Here is a 22168-nt window from a genome sequence, read left to right on the forward strand (position 1 = left end):
TCAGCTAAGAAATTTTTTCTGCCTGGTATAAATTTAAGGGTGAAGTCAAAGCGGTTGAAAAACTCAGCCCAGCGCAGCTGTTTGGGACTGAGTTTTCGACTGGTGCTTAAAGCTTCCAGATTTTTATGGTCAGTCCAGACTTCAAAAGGGTTTGAAGTGCCTTCCAATAGGTGTCGCCACGTCTCTAACGCTGTTTTTACAGCAAAAGCCTCCTTTTCCCAAACATGCCATCTTCTCTCTGTTTCCGTGAATTTGCGAGAGAGGTAGGCACAGGGTTTTAAAGCGCCGGATTGGTCAGCTTGTAATAGAATTGCTCCTATGGAAAAATCAGAAGCATCGACTTGTACCACGAAGGGTTTAGAGGGGTTTGGATGCTGTAAAATCGGTTCTGTGGTAAAGATTTGTTTCAGCGCTTCAAACGCTTGCTGACAGGCGGGAGTCCATTTAAGGAGCGCGCCTGGGTTCTTTGAACGTCGCGTATCCCCCTGTCCTTTAGTTTTTAACAGTTCAGTAAGGGGGAGGGCGATTTCCGCAAAATTTTGGGCGAATGTTCGATAGAAATTAGAGAATCCAAGGAAACTCTGTAATTGTCTCCTGGTACGGGGAGGTTCCCATGCCACGATGGCTTCTACTTTTGCAGGGTCCATTTCAATGCCCTGAGCTGAAATCCGGTACCCTAGGTAATCAATTTGCGACTGATGAAAGGCACATTTTGACAGTTTTGCATACAGCTGTGCTTTTTGCAATTTAGTTAGTACCTGACGCACCAGGTGGATATGTTCTGACATGGTTTCAGTGTAAATCAATACATCATCCAAATATACCAGTACCCCTTTAAATAGGTGGTCATGCAAGACCTCATTGATTAGTTGCATAAAAACCCCAGGTGCCCCAGATAACCCGAATGGTAAGACTTTATATTGGAAAGCCCCAAGAGGACAGTTGAACGCTGTCTTCCACTCATCCCCTTCCCTTATGCGAATGCGAAAGTAGGCTTCTCTCAAATCCAGTTTTGAAAAGATTTTGCCTCTGGCCAGATGTGATAACATATCTTTGATCAGGGGCAAAGGATATTTATTTAATATTGAGACCGCATTGAGCCCGCGGAAATCGGTACAAAGCCTTAATGACCCATCCTTTTTTGGCCTGAATAGGACAGGCGCTCCTACCGGGGAATTTGCCGGCTCAATGAAACCTCTAGCTAGATTTTTGTCAATGAACTCCCTTAGCGTGGTAAGCTCTTTGGGAGACATGGGGTATATTTTTGGGTGAGGCAATTTTACATTTGGTAAAAACTCAATGGCACAGTCCGTTTTTCGGTGGGGTGGCAAGCGATCTGCTTCCTTTTCCCCAAATACTTCAGCAAAATCTTGGTACTGATTGGGTAGCCCCTCAAGAGGTTGAAGCGTTTGCACAGTGGTATACGCTACCCCACCACCCTCCATGTCCTCCAGTAGGTCCTTTTCGGGTACTTTGTAAAATCCATCTGCAAACGTCACAGTTCTATGCAGCCAGTTGATAAAAGGGTTTTGCTTCACAAACCAAGGCATCCCCAAGATTACCAGAGGACCCCCCACTGGAGCTACCACAAATGGCAGCTTTTCCTGATGGGAGCCCATCTGCAAGGCGACCAGTCCCGTGGAAAGATTGACTGCCTTCCCTCCCGCCATAGTTCCATCCAATTGGGTGAAAATCATGGGTCTTGGCAAAGGGAACGTGGGCAGTTCCAGAGCCGCTACGACATCAGGGTGCATCAGGGAACGGGAGCAACCCGAGTCTAGCATGGCCCACACTTCCACCGTTTTGGTTTTTGAGCTTAGTTTAACTTTAACAGTCAGTGTGGGGAAGTTTCCACTCACCGAATCATGGTTACGCCCGGTTTCTTCCACCTGCCCTAGGGCGCCCTTCAGGGCAGGTGGTAGGCTTTTCCCGCCGGCTGCTCGAATTGCAACTCTTCCTCCTCTTCATCGAAGGGAAGGTCTGGGGGGTCCAGTTCCGCGAGGGCTGCCTTCAGTTTTCGCGGTGGAGCAGGAGCAGGCGTCTTTACCGTGGGTTTCGTCTGTCGTTCCTCTGGACGGCGTCTTGGGCACGAAGTGGCTCGATGTCCTTCTTTCCCACATCTGAGGCACTGACCCTTGGAGAACCGTTGCTCCCTCTCTTCTTCCCAGGTTTTTGGTTTGGGGCGGCTGGCAAGTCCAGATGTGCGCGCCCCTCTAGCGAGACGTGTTTGTCGAAGCTCCTTGGTATGGGCATAGGTTCGTAGGGCATTTTCTGCGCTTCCCGCCAACTGAATCCACCCATATAGCGTTTTGGGATCGTCTCTGCCTAGCGCCCATCGAAGGATTTCGGGTTCTAGCCCCTGCTTGAACAATTCGATGATTGTTGGCTCAGACCAGTCTTCCACTTTTCCTGCTAAAGCTTTAAACTCCAACGCATATTTAGCAACTGAGAGGGACCCTTGGTAGAGTTTGCGCAGGTCATTTTTGGCCGTTTCTTGAGCTAGGGGGTCTTCGAAATGCTCCTTGAGTGCCCACAAAAATTCATCAAAGTCCTCTAACTCAGTTGCCTCAGCTTGGCATAGTTGCACATACCAATCTGCTGCCCTTCCTCTCAGCTTGTTGGCAATGAAATTGACCTTGCCGTGTTCAGACTGAAAGTTCCGACCCCAATCTTCTATATAATGCTTGGCATTCGTAATAAAGAAGGAGAGCGTTGCGGGATCTCCATCAAACTTCACTCCAAATGGTGGGAAGGTTCTTGCCGGCTCAGCTGGCTGTGGCGGTGCCGCGAATGACAGCGTACGCCGAGCCCCCACAGGTAGTCGATCCCTAGGGGGTCTTGCCTCTCGCTCTCCCCTTTGATGGGCTGATCGAGTCTTACTTCTCCCCCGGGTCGACAGGGTGCTGTGCCTGGGGTACTGTGACGGCTCTTCCTCCCAATCCTCCGGGGTGGGCTCTGCCCCTCTGGGCTGATCCTCTCTGGGTAGATCCTTGAGGATCGTCACTATTAAATCCATTTTATCTTCCAATGCCCTCATACGGGCCGGAGTGACCGGCTCCTCCTGGGGTTGGTTGGTTATCACCACCTTTGGTGACAAGGGGACTTCGTGCTCCCAGGCCAATTGGGGAGACCCCCTCCCCGTGGTTCTTTCCATAACAGATCTTTGTTCACTCCTAAGACTCTCCTGTATGGATGTTAGCAGCTCGTCCAATTGGGTATCTCGCAACTCCCGACGTGCTGCTCTTTGCGCTCTCGAGGTTAGCGCTGGCCGGCTTTTGGCCACCTCCCGCTCTTCTTCGCCTCCCTCACTTACGCGAAATTGAGGTTCTGTCATCGCTGGCGTTCCCTCTTATCCAAGGATTGGATGGGGCCAGCGGAAAATGGAAAAAAAATGATTCTCAGCTTTATGTAATGATTGCCTAAACCCAAATACTCAGTCTCACAAGCTCGGGCTTAAAGATAACTGATTTATTAAAGGAATAGTATGCAAATACAGAGAAAGCTGAGAATGAGCAAAAGCGCGCCAAATACAAACTTAAAAGCCTTGCTTGTGAGCAGGTCCCGCCCCGTCGCCCGTCAGGACGCTCCCCCTCCCAGGTGCTGGAAGCCGTTAGACGCGCCTGGGAAAGTAACCTTGAACAGGAGCGCAAACCCAAACATGCATTCCAAGCCCTCAAAACAAGAGAGGGCGAAAGAATGGAAAAACCCCGGGTGAAAGAACACGGAACAGAGAATGACATGTGAAACGTTACAATGTTAACCATACATTAGAATGAGAACATGACACATAGGGTTGTTGCTGTGGAGAAAATAGGACAGACCAGAGTGTATCTACCAAGGCATGCATTTAATAGCTTTATATGCTACAAAAAGCTAACATCACAAAGTTATTGCAAACTTCTATAACTATTGTTCCTAGCAATCTTGGAAGGCATGTTGGGTGTGGTGGTTCAGCAAAATCTTGAGATCTGAAGGGTCCTTAACCTGAGTTAGATATCTTACAAATCAATGACTCATGAATAACACAGGTAACTTTCTTCTATGAGCAGACATAATTGATGAACCAACTGGACACAAATCTCATCAGAAAATGTATGAGTAACCTGAATTAAGATATATTTTATTGTAAACCACCCAGAGTCGCTCTTTGAGTGAGATGGGTGGTGACGAAATTCGAAATATATATAAAAACACAAATAAATAAATAAATATTTTATAATGTTGTCCATATTTTTACTTTCTAGGAGGAGATCCATTTTCATATTTGTGGGGGAAAATATTCTAAAAGTTAATGTTAATAGGTTTTGCAATTAATTATGTTAACCTGGCCAATCAAACTGAGTAATATGATATAAACCATATCTTTCAAACCTGGAGATCAATCCCGAAACCTCTACTGCATTGAAAATAGCTTACTAGTAATCATGGTTAAAATTATTCTTCCAAAATGCTCTTAGGACAATGAAATGAACATCCTCCCCTTTTTTCCTTTAGCTATTGAGAAATAAAAATGCAGCAATTATTACTTAAGGTCAGGAATATAATGCTGATGAATATTACACTAGAACTTCATCTCCTGATATGCTTAAAACAAGATATCTTGATTTTAAAGCCAGAAATAATTAAAATTGATACATTTCCCCCTGCTCAATCCAATACTGACAGAGCACTCTACATATGAAAGAGTCCTTGAGAGCTTTTGCCTTTTTAAATTTCATTTTATTCAGAAAGTAAAGGAGGACTAAAAATTTCATTTAATGTAACAGCTCAGTTTGATTTCCAGATGGCTCAGTGCAACATATACATACACATACCAACATGTGCCTTTTGCAGAAAACCTGACACAGGAAAAAAAAACATGCATCCTGAATATTCATTGTATGAAAAGATGATTGAAAACAATAGCCTTAGGCTTTAATGTTAGCAGCACTCACCCCAATACCACTCCAAGCTCTTTCACATGAACTCTTGTTTGTCCTCGTAAATATTTAGATAGCATTGTGCTTTTATGGTACATTTCCTGTAGGCGATCCTCAAGGTGCATTATACACTGTAAATGGAAGGAGAAACCCACAGAAATAAAATCAAATAGAACAGTGTATAACAGATAAAGAGTACAATTTATAAATGTAAGTAACAAAATACTAGTTTTGTTGGGGACACACTAAAGTTCTGCCTAGGTCAGTATTTTATTGATCTAGATGAACAATCTTCCAATGAAGCCAAGACTAATCAGGCCCTGCCCTTCCATAGAGCAAGTGCCCTTACAATGTGGGGTTGTCATATTAAACACAGAGAATATAAGAAATGAACATCCCAAGAACATCTGTCCACCCACATGCTCCCACAGTGAGGGTGTGCTTCAGGCTCCTTCTTTTAAATCTTGTCATCTTATGGAACCCAGGAGGCATGCCTTTTCTGTGGTTGCCTCTGTTCTCTGGAATGACCCCCACCCCCGCAACATATGACAGACCCCAACATTCCTAGCCTTTAGGAAAGCCATTAAGATCTGGCTCTTCCCCCAGGCATTTGAGGCCAATTGAGTGAAAGTCCTTCCTTTTGGTGGTTCTGTTATGTGCTAGTCATCATTTTATATTTATATATTGCAATGGCTTATTGTTATATGGTGTTTTTTATCGATTGTTTGTTTTTTATGCTGTACACTGTCCAGAGTCACATTGTTTGAGTTGGGCCTTGTAAGTCTTAAAAAAATAAATACATAAAATGGATGTATCTGGGACAATATTGGGTGGGTGAAACTATTTTCTTTTCATCTGGGAGCTCAAATGATATAAAAGATGCAGCCATTGCTTGTGAGGTTAGAGAAACAGGGCTATAGTCAGGAAATTCACTAAGAACAGTTATCAGTTCTTCAACAGCTGCCAAGGAGAACCTTTAGCTAACGCAGTTAACATGTAGGAAAAGGAAGTATTAGTCACCATGTTACCTCCTCTAACTCTGAAAAATCAGTGCAGAAATACATGCAGTTCAAAAACCTGGAGCACATCTTATCTTCCCTTTTGGTCTATATTTATTGTACACATGTGTTTGTAAATGAGTACTTACGAAGTCAGCAGAAAGGTTAAGCTTGTAAAGTTGTAAAACAGACTGCAATAAAGATGATACTTGGCTGGAGACAAGGACATCTTTGCCTAGTTTTATGTTGTCTGTCACCTTTCTCTGGCTAGTAGCCACCTGAACTGTCCATTTATCAGTATCCGCTATAATGTAAACAGCTTCTGCTATAGGCTCATCTAGTACTGGATGCTGTAAGACACACGTGACAGAACAAAGTGAAGCAGGACATTTTCAGAAAAATGCCCAGTATTAAGGGTCATTTTGAATTTAAACTTAAGAATAAACCCTGCATTCTATCCATCTTAATGGGAGAAACTGTAGATATATTTAATTAGTCAGCTGTTGTCTGCTGTTTCTGGCAAGAATGTGCTCACAGTCAACTAAAGTGATAAGTCTGAGAGTAATTTATTAAATGATAAACCCCTATTGGCTAATAATAGATTAATATAATGATATTTTTTTTCAAACTTAGATTATCTTTTCAGATATGTTTTGTGTTAGAATGTCTACTTGTCTCAGTGCAGAGATTAGATGCAGATACAAACAGGGGCCCTCCATTTAACTACACAGGACTGGAAATCTGTATGAATATGTAGTGATTTCTGGATCAGGACAAAAAGGGTAAATGTAGAACACACAGCTATGTGGATTAGAAAGGGGCACAGTTGAATGCATACTTTGTAGGCAAAAATGAATTTTTATTCTTTGGCTGTCCCAATTAGAAAAATGAGGGATGGCAAGCTAGTTTCATTGCCACAAACCAGTCACAGGAGACAATACTAAACTAGATTAATATACACTTTGACCTGGAATAATTCACATTCTGATCCACTTAGATTAACTCTCAATTAATCTTAGTCAGATTAATCTGATCACTGTATGTGCTGCAAGCTTTGAAAATCAGGCTTGCCTTATACAGGCAATCAGTGGTGCCTTTCTTCACTTGACCCACTTCAATGTAGTTCTAGGTGCAGAGAAAGAAGTTTCTTCCACAAAGGAGTTTGGAATCAAGGACTCACTTAGCCTTCTTGATACTTACTTTCCTATAGATTTTTGTATAGAGGAGCACTGTGCACCAGAACTCTCAATATGACTGAACTGGTAAAGGCAAGGCAGACTTACTACATCTAGGAGAACCACTCCTCAGAATTTATTTATTTATTTTTCAAATTTCGTCACTGCCCATCTCCCTCAAAAGAGAATTGTATTTTGGAATCAGGAGGAGGTTGATTTTAATCCATTATCTGTTACCAGTTATACGGCAGATGCCTCTGCAAGGACACAAAGGAAGGCCTTCAGGCAAGTGACTTTACTAGTTTGTTTCCAGCCTAAGAAATATACTTGCCTTCTCAAAGATGGAGATTTTATTTTGACTATAATTGATAACAGTCAGTTGCAGACCTATTCTATATTAACTGGTTTATTAGTTTAATCAACATTTTATTTATTCATTCGTGAATTTATAGACTGCTCTAATACGTATATCACAACTGTGGTGGTTTACAAATAAAGATGATACAAACAATAATATACATTGGAGAAACAATGCCATCTAGTAGACCATACATAGTAGTCTGTCACCCACTCTAACCCAAGGCCTGAGGGAACAACCAGGTTTTAAGGACTCCATTAAATAAAATCAGGGTGAGAGCCATAAAAATCTCAGGGAGAGGCAGGTGCCATGACAGAGTAGGCCCACTTCCTGTGTCCCAGCAGTTTATCAATGGAACCTGGAACATGTCAACAGTGTAAGAACATATGGCATGGGTAGAAGCTACTGAAGACAGGCATCCCCTCAGATAATCAAGACTTATTCCATAAAGGATTTACAGTTGATAATTATCATCTTGAACTGCATCCAGAAGCCTACTAGAAACCAGTGCAGTTCAAAAAGCAGAGACGTTACATGGGCATATCATGGCATGCTGCTTGCTGCATTCTGGGCAGCTGCAGCTTCTGTGTGGTCTACAAGCCCCATCTGGAGTCAAGCACAAGAGCCCAACTGTGAGATAACCAAAGCATCAGTAACTGTCTTAATCTATTTACCATTCTTGTATCTACAAATACCAAAAATTGTTAAGTTACAACTGAATGTTACTAGTGAAAGAAAATCAGTGAATTTTTTCTTCATGTTCTAAACATTATTATTAAAGCTTCCTGCCTGTTCTGCTTAATCAGCAGCTTTATCAAATCCCTTCGTTTCTGCTAGTGTCTGCCTACATTAGTATCTGTTAAGCTTTTTGCACAGAAACATACAGACTTACATTTATGGCATGACTCAACTCAGCTGATAAATGTTGCTTAAGTTGTTCATCAGAACTTATTCCATGCAGCACTAGATCAGGCATATAAGAGGTGCAATAGCCCCCCAAAAGTGACCTTCCAAAATGTATCATGCTTTGACTGCTGACTGTGCAGAATCTGAAATAGAAGAGTTTGCTGTTTAGTGAACACATCTCAGAGCTTTGCAAAAATATTATAAAGATCAGTATGTGCAGTTATGTTGGCAAGACTGTAACATGATCTGAATGGATGCCGTTATGATCTGCTTTGTTTTTCAAGATGACAGTTCAAGAGCAATGAAAAAAAAATTCACTCAAATATAAATGTAACAGTTTTGTTACAGTTTTGTAACAGTTGCTCCTTAGCTTGCAAACTTCTGTAACATATTACTGAACCTTTCTCATTGAAAACTGAACAACACAATTTAATAGAAATCTAATGACTCAAACAATGGCACTCCAAAGTTAAGTCAGATCTAGCCTACGTGGATCACCACAACTATGAACAGTATTTGCATATATATACAAAAGTTGTCTGAAATAATTCCACAACATAATGAGATTTGATCATAGATTTAAAGATCTGTATCTTTCACATGAGAGCATCATTATTTGAAAATTACCTGAAAAGTTCATCCTCTGCTCTCTTCTTTTCAGTGGGAAGCTAATGATATATTTAAAACAAATAGACTAATTTCCCACATTGCATAATTGTATCCCATTACAATTTCAAATATATTTCAAATATACTTTCAAATATATTTCAGCTTCTGAATTAGTAACAGTGGAATCTCTGTACAGTATCTATTTTCATAGCCTATTAAAGAGGCCGTAAATCCAAAAAAGTTATCCCCATTTTTATAGTGAAATTGTTTAACTGGATCACTTGAGAACTCTGTTGCAGAGCATAAAATATTATTTGTTGCAAAGATGGAAAAATAATATAAAATCATCTATTTGAAACAAAGTTAGGAAAGATTATGCCATAACGATTTAGTTGAACACAGTTCAACTACATACACGCAAACACGAACAATTACAAACATACAGAATAATTTATCTTGTTAGCAATTTTTGTCAAACAAATTACATTCAGACAGCAAAATCTTACGTATGACATAATGATAAATTAAATATTATTTTAATAATAAAAACATGGCATCCTGAGTGTGTGTCAGTAAACTACATATACTTCCTAGTCATTAGGATGTGGGCAATGTTATGTTGGCTTGCAAAGTCGTTTCCAGATTAGAGATACTAGTTTGTGCAGAATATTATGAGCATGCTTGGGGTAAAACTGAGCTTTGATTATGCTATAGCCACTATTCAAAATGTGCTAAACTATCTAGTACTGGCCTTACCTTTAGAAGGAAGTGTTTCACATGTCACAAATATAACAAAATGCTAACTTAATGTACAGTTTAACTAATTACAAAGTATTTTGTGAAAGCCTCAACTGACCAAAGCCATGAAGTTGATGCCTATAAGCATCTGGTGATGATCATAGCATATGAAATATAAGAGGAGTGAATAGTAACATATGAGAATTAATAAATGAAATTCAAGAAGGAAAAATAGGTATACATTGGAACTATGAAAATAAAATAAAGAAAGATGTAATGAAAATGAATTAAGGTAGGACCTTGAGGAGTGGAGTTGATAAATACAGTACATGCAGGAAAGTAATGGTGTAGATTTAATTACAAATGAAAACCTTAAATGTCAGAAAATATGAATTGGTATCTTGACTGTTATAGATAGGTATGAAAGTGGAGTTCATTGATGACAATTGAATATTATACTTTTGGAAAAATTGTTCAACATTTTAAAATCCCAGAGAAAAAATATATATATTCTGTTAGGTAACATTAATGGGTTGGGGGAAATTAGGTGAGAATATAGAAAAAGACATTGACCAATCAGAGAGCCAATAATCAATGAGAATGGTTACTGATAGAAATTTCCTTAGAAAAAAGCATGATTTTGAGTAAGTGGTATAACTGTATGTTTATTCATACATACACATGGCAAAGGTATTAATCTAAATCTAGAAGTGTGACTGATTTGACTGCTTCTGATGAAAGACTGAGAAAATTAGTGAAGGATACAAGACAGATGAGAGGTCCAAATATGAGACAGACCATTTTTTGGCAGTAAAAAATGGACATGGGAAAAAGAGGAAAGAAATAAGAATGAAAGTAGCATGACTGCAGGAAGAAGGAGTGTGAGCCCTGTTTGAAGAAGTATTAGAAGGCCAATTAATTTCCCAACAGAATAAAGTGGATATAAGGAGAAAAGATGTGGAAGCTATTCAGAAAGAGAGTAAAAAGAATAATATTACAGAAGGCTACAAAGCAGTATTGGGTTTTGCTAATGGGATGAATGTAAATCAATAGTTGGTGGAACAATGAAGTGAAAGAGGCTGTGGATGTATATATGATCATGATTGCTGCAAAAAAATAAGGTTGAGCAAATGGTAACATATACTGTAAAGCAGATATAGGGAAAAAGATGTTTATACACAATGTGTCATGAGTAAGGATGGCGAGCAGGGGGCTCCCATCCAGCCTGTCAAGCGCATGCGTAGCACTGAGGAATTGGTCAGCCATTCAAAGAGACACAGATCGGGACCGCCCTAACCTTTGGGGTTTATATGGCTGGGTTTTTCCCACGCTTCTTCAGTTTGTTAGGAGTCCTGTTATGTACAAGCAATAAAACATTAGAGACCAGTTCCTTGTCTCAGTGTGTTTCCTGGCAGTTAGGACACAATGTCATCAGAGCATGAAACACTTAGAAGAGACATGCAAAGCAATCATAATGGAAATAAAACAATTATCTTGAAAGACAGTGAAGAGATCTAAACAAGGAGTCTCCAGTACAATGATTCAAATGTTAAAATATACTGTATGACATAAATAAAATGTTATGTAGTGGCCATGCGTCTTGTTTAATCTATGCATGAAGACTCCCTGATGACTGGACAAATTGTTTCCCTGTATGAAGGAGAAAGTAGCAAGAGTTCATGCAAAACCCACAGGGGGAGTAGGTTGTTATGCATACCTGAAAGTGTTGGGCAGAATTCTAATTTAAAAAGTAGAAGAGAAAAAATTGGGAAGTGTGGTGCAGCTTTATGCTGGGTAGAGGGCCATGCAGATCAGGTTTGCGATCTTCAGCAGGTCATGGGCAAGTGTATGAAAGGAAGAAATTTAGTTATGTGTCTATTTAGAGAATTGATATGATAAATAGGCTTGGACTATGGAATATTTTATGTTAATATATAGTTGAAGTTTGATTACTTAATGTGATAAGAGTGATGTATGGTGGAAGCAAAGCATGAGTAACAATAAATAAAATGCTTTAGCAAATCATTTAATTGTACGCAAAAATAAGGCAGGTACATATGATGCCCTTCAGCAAAGGATTGTTACCTTGTTGTGGTGCTGGAGCTTGAGCACCTCAATGATGCCATCAACTAAACCGTGAAGGGCCACCCAAGACGGGAAGGTCATGACAGAGAGGTCAGACTAAATGCAATCCCTGGGGAAGGTAATGGCAACCCACCCCAGTATTCTTGCCATGAAAACTAAATGGATCAGTACAACCAGAGATATGTCGGTATACCATCGGAAGATGAGACTCCCAGCTCGGAAGGTGGTCAAAATGCTACTGGGGAGGAACAGAGGATGAGCTCAACTAGCCCGAGACGTGATGACGCAGCTAGCTCAAAGCCGAAAGGATGGCTAGTGGCCGACGGTGCTGGTGGTGAACAGCGAATCCGATGTTCTAAGGATCAACACACCACTGGAACCTGGAATGTAAGATCTATGAGCCAGGGCAAATTGGATGTGGTGAGATGTCAAGATTAAAGATAGACATTCTGGGCATCAGTGAACTAAAATGGACTGGAATGGGCCACTTCACATCAAATGACCACCAGATCTACTACTGTGGACAAGAGGACCACAGAAGAAATGGAGTAGCCTTCATAATTAATAGTAAAGTGGCTAAAGCAGTGCTCGGATACAATCCAAAAAACGACAGAATGATCTCAATTCGAATTCAGGGCAAGCCATCTAACATCACAGTGATCCAAATATACGCCCCAACCACAGATGCTGATGAAGCTAAAGTAGAGCAGTTCTATGAGGATCTGCAGCACCTACTGGACAACACGCCTAAAAGAGATGTTATTTTCATCACAGGAGACTGGAATGCTAAGGTGGGCAGTCAAATGGCACCTGGAATCACAGGTAAGCATGGCCTGGGAGAACAAAACGAAGCAGGACATAGGCTGATAGAATTTTGCCAAGATAACTCACTCTGCATAACAAACACTCTCTTCCAACAACCTAAGAGACGGCTTTATACATGGACTTCACCAGATGGACAACACCGAAATCAGATTGACTACATCCTTTGCAGCCAAAGGTGGCGGACATCTATACAGTTGGTAAAAACAAGACCTGGAGCTGACTGTAGTTCCAATCACGAACTTCTTATTGCACAATTTAGGATCAGACTAAAGAGATTAGGGAAGACCCACAGATCAGCTAGATATGAGCTCACTAATATTCCTAAGGAATATGCAGTGGAGGTGAAGAATAGATTTAAGGGACTGGACTTAGTAGATAGGGTCCCGGATGAACTATGGACAGAAGTTCGCAACATTGTTCAGGAGGCAGCAACAAAATACATCCCAAAGAAAGAGAAAACCAAGGCAAAATGGCTGTCTGCTGAGACACTAGAAGTAGCCCAAGAAAGAAGGAAAGCAAAAGGCAACAGTGATAGGGGGAGATATGCCCAATTAAATGCAAAATTCCAGAGGTTAGCCAGAAGAGATAAGAAATTATTTTTAAACAAGCAATGCGTGGAAGTGGAAGAAGACAATAGAATAGGAAGGACAAGAGACAAGAAAATTAGAAACATTGGAGGTAAATTCCAGGCAAAAATGGGTATGATCAAAAACAAAGATGGCAAGGACCTAACAGAAGAAGAAGAGATCAAGAAAAGGTGGCAAGAATATACAGAAGACCTGTATAGGAAGGATAACAATATCGGGGATAGCTTTGACGGTGTGGTCAGTGACCTAGAGCCAGACATCCTGAAGAGTGAGGTTGAGTGGGCCTTAAGAAGCATTGCTAATAACAAGGCAGCAGGAGACGACGGCATCCCAGCTGAACTGTTCAAAATCTTGCAAGATGATGCTGTCAAGGTAATGCATGCTATATGCCAGCAAATTTGGAAAACACAAGAATGGCCATCAGACTGGAAAAAATCAACTTATATCCCCATACCAAAAAAAGGAAACACTAAAGAATGTTCAAACTATCGAACAGTGGCACTCATTTCACATGCCAGTAAGGTAATGCTCAAGATCCTGCAAGGTAGACTTCAGCAATTCATGGAGCCAGAATTGCCAGATGTACAAGCTGGGTTTAGAAAAGGCAGAGAAACTAGGGACCAAATTGCCAATATTCGCTGAATAATGGAAAAAGCCAGGGAGTTTCAGAAAAACATCTATTTCTGTTTTATTGACTACTCTAAAGCCTTTGACTGTGTGGACCATAACAAATTGTGGCAAGTTCTTAGTGGTATGGGGATACCAAGTCATCTTGTCTGCCTCCTGAAGAATCTGTGTAACGACCAAGTAGCAACAGTAAGAACAGACCACGGAACAACGGACTGGTTTAAGATTGGGAAAGGAGTACGGCAAGGCTGTATACTCTCACCCTACCTATTCAACTTGTACGCAGAACACATCATGTGACATGCTGGGCTTGAGGAATCCAAGGCTGGAGTTAAAATCGCTGGAAGAAACATTAACAATCTCAGATATGCAGATGATACCACTTTGATGGCTGAAAGCGAAGAGGAACTGAGGAGCCTTATGATGAAGGTGAAAGAAGAAAGTGCAAAAGCTGGCTTGCAGCTAAACCTCAAAAAAACCAAGATTATGGCAACCAGCTTGATTGATAACTGGCAAATAGAGGGAGAAAATGTAGAAGCAGTGAAAGACTTTCCATTTCTAGGTGCAAAGATTACTGCAGATGCTGACTGCAGTCAGGAAATCAGAAGATGCTTAATCCTTGGAAGAAGAGCAATGACAAATCTCGATAAAATAGTCAAGAGCAGAGACCTCACACTGACAACAAAGGCCCGGATAGTTAAAGCAATGGTGTTCCCCGTAGTAACATATGGCTGCGAGAGCTGGACCATGAGGAAGGCTGAGCAAAGAAAGATAGATGCTTTTGAACTGTGGTGTTGGAGGAAAATTCTGAGAGTGCCTTGGACTGCAAGAAGATCAAACCAGTCCATACTCCAGGAAATAAAGCCAGACTGCTCACTTGAGGGAATGAGATTAAAGGCAAAACTGAAATACTTTGGCCACATAATGAGAAGACAGGACAGCCTGGAGAAGATGCTGATGCTAGGGAGAGTGGAAGGCAAAAGGAAGAGGGGCCGACCAAGGGCAAGATGGATAGATGATATTCTAGAGGTGATGGACTTGTCCCTGGGGGAGCTGGGGGTGTTGATGACCGACAGGAAGCTCTGGCATGGGCTGGTCCATGGAGTAATGAAGAGTCGGAAGCGACTAAACAAATAAACAACAAAACATATGATGCCCCTTTTGCTTGTGTGATGCATTTATGGATTAATGTATAAGGAATGTTTAGGATGATGGTAAGAGGTTTTTTGGTTGGGGACATAATGTATGCTTACTTTTGTACACAGATGTTATGTTTTTGTCTGAGAACCTGAATGATTTGCAGAGAATATTAGACTGTATGATGCAATGCAAAATATGGATGTACAAACTAAAGTATCAGAGACCAAGGTAGTTGGGCTTGACAGGGAAAACAGAATGAGTGATTTCAAACAGCAAAAAACTAGAAATAGTTGAATTTGTGTTGACAGAATGTTTACTAAAAATGGGAATATGCACGGATGAATTTTAAGATGTGCAAATGTTGATAGAAAATGGCTAAAATACATTGGTTGTGATGAATTAACTTTTCTGAAACAAGTGCAAATGTCTATGTATAGGTGTGTGCTCTGTCTACTCTGTTATGGTGCAGTGATGGTTGGGTATGTAAGGAGAAACATAAAAGTCAGTTGAATGTAGGGAGAATAGGGTACCTATGTAGTATGTGTGATAATATAAGGGATGCTCAAGAATGATTGGGAGCTGAATGAATCTGGATCAAACATGAAATTTAAATGGCCAGTAAGGAAGAAGTACGTTGACCTGGTTTGGTCATATAGACAGAATGAATGAATATCAAATTACCAAAAAAATAAAAGAAAACTGAGTATGTCAGGAGAAAAGGTAAAGAAGTGAATAGTGAAGAAACAAAAGGCAGTGTATGAATTTGTGTATGGACTTACTGGAAGCAAGGATAGCGAGGAATAGTGAATTATACTGGTGTAAAACAGTTTTAGCAATTTCCTTTCCTTTTTCTTCATGCCTTTAATTTCTTTGGCTATTTCTTCCTTCTTTTTTGCACTTGATACAATGTTTCTTCTCCAGAAAGGAAATAACATGATGGGGTAAGCATGTATGTAAAAGTAATACAACTTCTCGCTATGTTATTAGTATTAGTATATATTAAATATTGTGGCTAGATTAGTCAGGTAAATGCAGCCTTTCCCAAGCTTACTATTTAAACTTAAGATTCCATTATTCTGGCTAGGAATCAGTGGAATTAATCAATCACTTTGTGAAGGCATTAAGCTAGAGATGATGAGGCTACATTTTCCACTGGAGTACCCAAGAACTATTTCAGAGCAGTGAAAAAAAAAAAACTAAAACAACCCTCAGAGGTTCTGATTATTCTTATTTTTTCCTTTACCTTGGCAAGGCAAGTTCCACTTCTTCAGGCTGACAGTTAACAGAGGTGACTGACTGCAGATCTGGAATGTACGTGCAACTTTCATCATCACTCTCCCCAAGAGCGCTATCAGAACTTTCGTTCCTAGGAATGTTCTCCTCCATTCTACAGTGCTGTTTGCTTTCAACATCCCCACAGGGGATGCTCTTAGTAACTGCTTGGCCAGACCTCTGTACATCAATGGAACTTCCTGAATCACAGTTAAGAGAATTTCCCTCAAAGTTTTCACAGCCTGTACTATAAACTTGATCTAGTTTTCCCAGGTTTACAGTTCTGACTTTTCTATCAAGAACCACAGACTGTGGAACTGACAGCAGCCAAGGTGCCCTTGACATTTGTGTTTCACTAACTTTCTGGCTAGTACAGGCTTTAAGACGTAAGTCATATTTCTCTTGTGGGGCCCTGGATGTTATATGTAGTGGACTTGAGAGGGCATACAGAGGTTTAGTTTTACTCCTGCGTCTCTCCTGCATTTTGTTTACTTCCGTTATTTGGGTTTCAGAATCAGATTCTGGTGAGGTGGAGCTTCCAATCTGGAAGGTAACCTTTTCCAATTGAGAATACACTTGGGCAATCTTCTTGGGACATGGAACAGCTGCCAAGTTGTGAAACAACTGCCTCGCTACACTGTGCTGCTTGCCCTCATTCATTCTTGCAGTTAAATCCTCTAATTTATCATGCCTTCCACATACAGCTTCAGAATTGGCTATAGTTTTCCCCTTCTTAACTTCCCCTACAATTCTTTTTGGGGAGCCAACTCTGGAGAAGCAAGGGGATGCTTCAGAACTGCATTCCTCATTCAGCTTCTCATAGTTGCTCTTGAAGCAGGCAGGTTCAAAGCAGCCCTCATATTCCCCAGCAGCAGCAGCAGCAGCAGCAGCAGCAGCAGCTCGACCACTCTTTCGAGGCAGGGCAGGAGGTACAAGAGCAGGTTCGTTCTGAATTGTGACGACTACATAATCAGATTCTTCAACTTCTCCCTTTTCTAGAGTCGTCATAATTTTGCTGCCATTGACAGCTTGCTCTCCTTTGCCAACCTGCCCATTCCAGATCAGATGATTCTCTTGTAACTCAGAGCACCGTAAGAAATATGTAAGGATATAGAGTATGCGCTGAACAAAATCCTTACGTTTTCCAACAATTACTGTCCTTGTCATTCTGACTGGTGAACCTACAGCACCATATAAATCACCTAAATAAATATAGTGAGCAAAGAAAAAGGTTAATTGATACGGGTCAAAGGCCAATGCCAAAAATTCAGTGTATTAGTTTAACCTATCTACAAAAGGAACAAAGAAACTCAGCACTAAGATATTAAACATTGTAATAATTATTACCCCACCTTAAATGACAAACCAAACCTAAATAAATTGATCTGCTTTTACTGTATCTATTTCTGTAGAAGAACTGAACAGAATTTAATTTTTTAAAAACAATTTTGCCAGATTATGCAAAGGACTGTAATTCAGAAGAATCTGAAAACTCATTTCTCACAGATATGGCAACAGAGATATGGCAGTTGTCAGTATAGTTATAATGGTAATAATAGCTCCCAACATAATATTCAATTAAAAAGCACCATGAGATCAAGGTCCTGCTAAAACATAACCTTCTGATTTAAATACTAATAGTATAAGCTGTGAAATTGAGTTTTGAAAGATCTGAACAATTGTATTTATCTAGAAATGTCAAGGATAAAATATATTTGACAACCATTCATTTTAGCTAACTTATAATTGTGCTACATAATTTTGGACTATTTACAGAACAAAACTGAAGCTTGTCAGGCATAATGACTGGAGGTTCTACTGTTTGACTTCTGCACAGAAACATCCTTTCCCTCTACTTCTATAGGCATAACAATCGGATGCCTGGTCCAGATTGGGGGAGGAGGGAGGGGTAATTAAGTAATGTGACTTCCAATTTGGGATCCAGAATGATATAACGTACATACCACAATGCTTTTACTGGACTCTGAGATAATGTAAAGTGTTACTGCAATCCATAGCACGTATGTGATTCAGATTATGTCTCTTTCATGAAAATATGTTTTTGCATTTATATTTCATTATTACAGGTGTCAAAAAGGGAATAAAACTCAATTTTGTACTTTGCAAACTATTCAGTAACCACTAGAGGGCATGCATCATGATAGTAACAATACAACTCACAAGACAAACCCTCTGCTTTAATAATTTTCTGACTGCAAGAAGCAAGCCATTATGTTTGATACTAGATATTTGAATCTTGTTTACAAAACAAATTAGCCTGAAAAAAAGTGATCTATAACTGCTCAGTGGATTTTTAAATTGTCTTTTGGAATTTCACTTATAATAATCACTTATTATAGGTTACATGCATTATCCAAGGGATTAATCGTTCGTTTGTTTTCTATCCCACTTTTTTTTTTACAAATAACTCAAGGTGGCGAACATATCTAATACTCCTTCCTCCTCCTCTTTTCCCCACAACAACCACCCTGTGAGGTGAGTTGGGCTGAGAGTGACTGGCCCAAGGTCACCCAGCCGGCTTTCAGGCCTAAGGCGGGACTAGAACTCTCAGTCTCCTGGTTTCTAGCCTGTTGCCTTAACCATTATCAAACCAAAAAGTCTGCACCTTGCAATCAGAAATTGATTGTATGTATGTATGAATATATGTTGTTCTTATGGCTGATTCTATTTATTTTTGATGTTGCCTCTTATTATGAATGTTTCATGGATTTTTAAAATTGATTTCTACCATGGATATTAAGTCTGTCAACTGCTGGAAGTCCTATAGGATTTGGTGGTATACAAGCTAAAATAAATAAGTTCATGCATATGAGCACATTTCTATCAAGATAAAAAGACTTCCATGCTTATAAAGTCATCTTGAATTTAGATTTGAAGTTTTGCACTAACCAAGCTGTGCCCAAAGTGGATTGTAGGGATGTGATTTTGCCAGCCTGTTCATAGATGGGGAGGCATGTTTCTCAGAGAAAGCACTGGTTGGGAGATGATCAACTGGCATCACGGTAGAGACCCAGGCCAAGTGATAGGTTAACACTGCTGTTAATAGAGCAGCCAAAAACCTATGAAAACAAGAGGCAGAAACAAAATTAGATTTCCACAATAAACTTCCCTTTCTAACTAGAGGAGTAACACGAAACAAGGTTACTTACTGGTTTTTGCTGCTCTGTTCTATTAAAGCAGCAAATTCCTTGAGAAAGTGTTGACATAACAGATTCTTTTCTGAAGCACAGGACATCATAGTAAGCCATACAGGTTCCGCAATCCTTGGAACTGTGTATAAATTCCATACTGTAGTTCTACCAAAAGAAAAGGATCCTGTTAGCTTAAACAAAAGCAAATGGTTCAAAATTAAAAGCATTTTGCCCATAATAAGGGAGACAACCAGTGCTGCTGCTGCTGCTGCTGCTTCCTCTTGATCCATTCACTCTTTCTTTGTATATTTGTTTTGCAATTTATCCTCATACTCTCTATATACTCAAAATAGCTCAATGTACTTCTTTTACACCGGTCACTCACTTTTCAAGTTTTGTATTTACTTTTTAATTTAAATTGACTGAGAAGCTTGACATTCTTGCCAAAGTACTAATTCTCTTTCAACTCTAGTATTTTCCCTCCTTTTCCACACATTTACTTAACTGATAGTAAAGTTTAAAATGGTTTCTTTTCTTCTCTCCTCCTCCATTCTTTATTTACAAAAAAAGTGTATGCTCTTTACTAAGGTGCTAATATCCCTCAGACTGTATATGTAATGTACAAATACAATAGAGAGCCACTCTGGTGTAGTTGTTAAGGCATCAGGCTAGAAACCAGGAGACTGTGAGTTCTAGTCCTGCTTTGGGCACAAAGCCAGCTGGGTGACCTTGGGCCAGTCACTCTCTCTCAGCCCTAGGAAGCAGGCAGTGGCAAACCACTTCTGAAAAACCTTGCCAAGAAAACTGCAGGGACTTGTCCAGGCAGTCTCCGAGAATCGGACATGATTGAATGGATTAAAAAAAAATACAGTATTTTTAAAGAACAAACTCAACTCTAGCAAAGAAAAAGCCTAAGTATATAGAAAACTCAGGTAGGTTAGTACAACAAGGACAAAAGTGGGAAAAAAAAACGTAAGGTTGTGAACTAGATGAACCTTAAGAATAAATACAAATCTATACCTTGTGTCCCTATATAATTTGATGTAATAGTAACTCACCTAAATTCATCCAGTGCATCCATAACACGGCTAATGTAAACTTGTACTCTTTGGTTTGTTTCTGCTATTTTTCTACATGTGATCATGGCCTTGGGGGAAAAATAATAATGGGTTTAAAAATAATGACAAACTTTCCAAATGTATACTGAAAAGCTTAGAACAAAGTCAAGTGTTGGAACCAAACTTGGGATACAGGCTTTTATACTTTCTTCTTCCTGGTATTTGCCTACAAAGAAAAGGATTCTAGAGCAGGTGAGGGCAACCTAAGGCTCCAACTGAAACTATTTTTTTTGCAACTTATAGAGCCCTTCTGACCATTTTGAGGCAGAAAGTATCCAAAAACTGGAAATAGGCTATCCCCAAAGTGAAAAAAACCTAGAAAATTTCAGCCCCACTCATGAATATGATACAGCCCCAACTAGTCTACATCATTCCCTTACCCATCTCACTACAGCCCTTATTTCCCTCCCTCCCCACCCAAAAAAAAAGTCAACTAAAGCATTTGCCACCAAAAAAGTGGGCAATCAGGTAGATGTATTGAAAGCTATGTTTAGGAAGAGACTACCACATACCATGGAACCAAATAAAAAGGCTTTAAATAAATCTAAGCGAAGAGGAAAACAGTAGGTCTTATTTATAAGCAAGGAGGAATGCTGGGTGCAAAGCAAACCCCTTTCAGAATTATCACTTATATATATCAAAACACAAGAAGGGCTAAGTCACCCAGTCCCAGCCCAGACATGGTATGTTTCACTGCCCTGTTCTTTAGTGGCCACATGTACAATGCACCTATCTGGAACAAGTATATGTTTTCATGTACAACTGCTTTCACATAATCTAGAAATCTGCTTGCACAGAGAACATATTGAGGGCTATGCATGTATAGCTAATTCTATATGAAAAACCTTCCCTATCTCAGCCAATTGAACTATATTCACAGCATTCAGGAGTACAGGAAAAATAGATACTGAAATTCTTATAAAGATAATAGTTTGTGGTAATTCAACATGTGAACTTCTGAAGAAGAATTTAGTCACAAAACTCCCCAGAGACCTCCTAATACTTTATTTCATATTCCAACCCGCTTGGAGGTTGTAAGCATAGAAAGTAAATTTGTTCACTGCTTTACCATTTCAATTGCACTTTTCAGCTTTCCCATATGTGATTCAAATATGGGGAAATGAGAGAAGAAGAAATCCTGGAAATTTCTCTGGGCCTCTTCTTTCTCAGGAAGGGTGAAAATGATGCTGAGGGCAATTTTCTTCCTTCGAATCAATGCAGGATTTAGGCCACAGCTTTCATCTGCCATGCTGAACGTTTCTTCAATTGACCTATCAGAGAAGGAAGTTGCACTATGTGTTCAGCTACCAACGAATGTTTGAAGTATTTTAGCTGATGCCTAGTGGGGTTGACACCCTCAGAAAATCCATTCAGTCAAACAGGACTGGGTTCATATGTCATGATAAGCCATTATTTGTCTCAGATATGATTCATTCAACAAGCCACAAAGACTAGGTTCCACACATCCCATTAAGCCAAAACTAAACAAATCACATTGTAGCTTGGTGATGTGTGAATCTAGCTGGAACTATCTCAGCCCTGTGAACATTTCAGTCAATTTCAACATTTCAGCTTATCTGATTCTACAACCTTTTCAATATTCCTCACCAGAATTATTTTCCTGTCTTAATAGCAGTGAAGAAATGGTAATCTGATCCC

At 39.9% G+C, this 22168-nt stretch overlaps 1 protein-coding gene across 1 annotated transcript in view; it reads right to left on the reverse strand.

Moving 5' to 3' along the window:
* FNIP2 (folliculin interacting protein 2) overlaps nt 1–22168 on the reverse strand; it is a 53836-nt gene that overhangs the window by 4626 nt on the left and 27042 nt on the right. Inside the window, exons 10-17 of the mRNA XM_063310577.1 lie at nt 21579–21780; nt 20450–20538; nt 19410–19556; nt 19150–19319; nt 16211–17441; nt 8343–8499; nt 6067–6267; nt 4935–5050 (exon numbers count right to left, since the gene is read on the reverse strand). Coding sequence (XP_063166647.1) covers nt 4935–5050; nt 6067–6267; nt 8343–8499; nt 16211–17441; nt 19150–19319; nt 19410–19556; nt 20450–20538; nt 21579–21780 — 2313 coding nt within the window. The remainder of the gene's footprint in view (nt 1–4934; nt 5051–6066; nt 6268–8342; nt 8500–16210; nt 17442–19149; nt 19320–19409; nt 19557–20449; nt 20539–21578; nt 21781–22168) is intronic.

The sequence above is a fragment of the Candoia aspera genome, chromosome 8 (assembly GCF_035149785.1).
Source record: "Candoia aspera isolate rCanAsp1 chromosome 8, rCanAsp1.hap2, whole genome shotgun sequence".
NCBI classification, from domain to species: Eukaryota; Metazoa; Chordata; class Lepidosauria; order Squamata; family Boidae; genus Candoia; species Candoia aspera.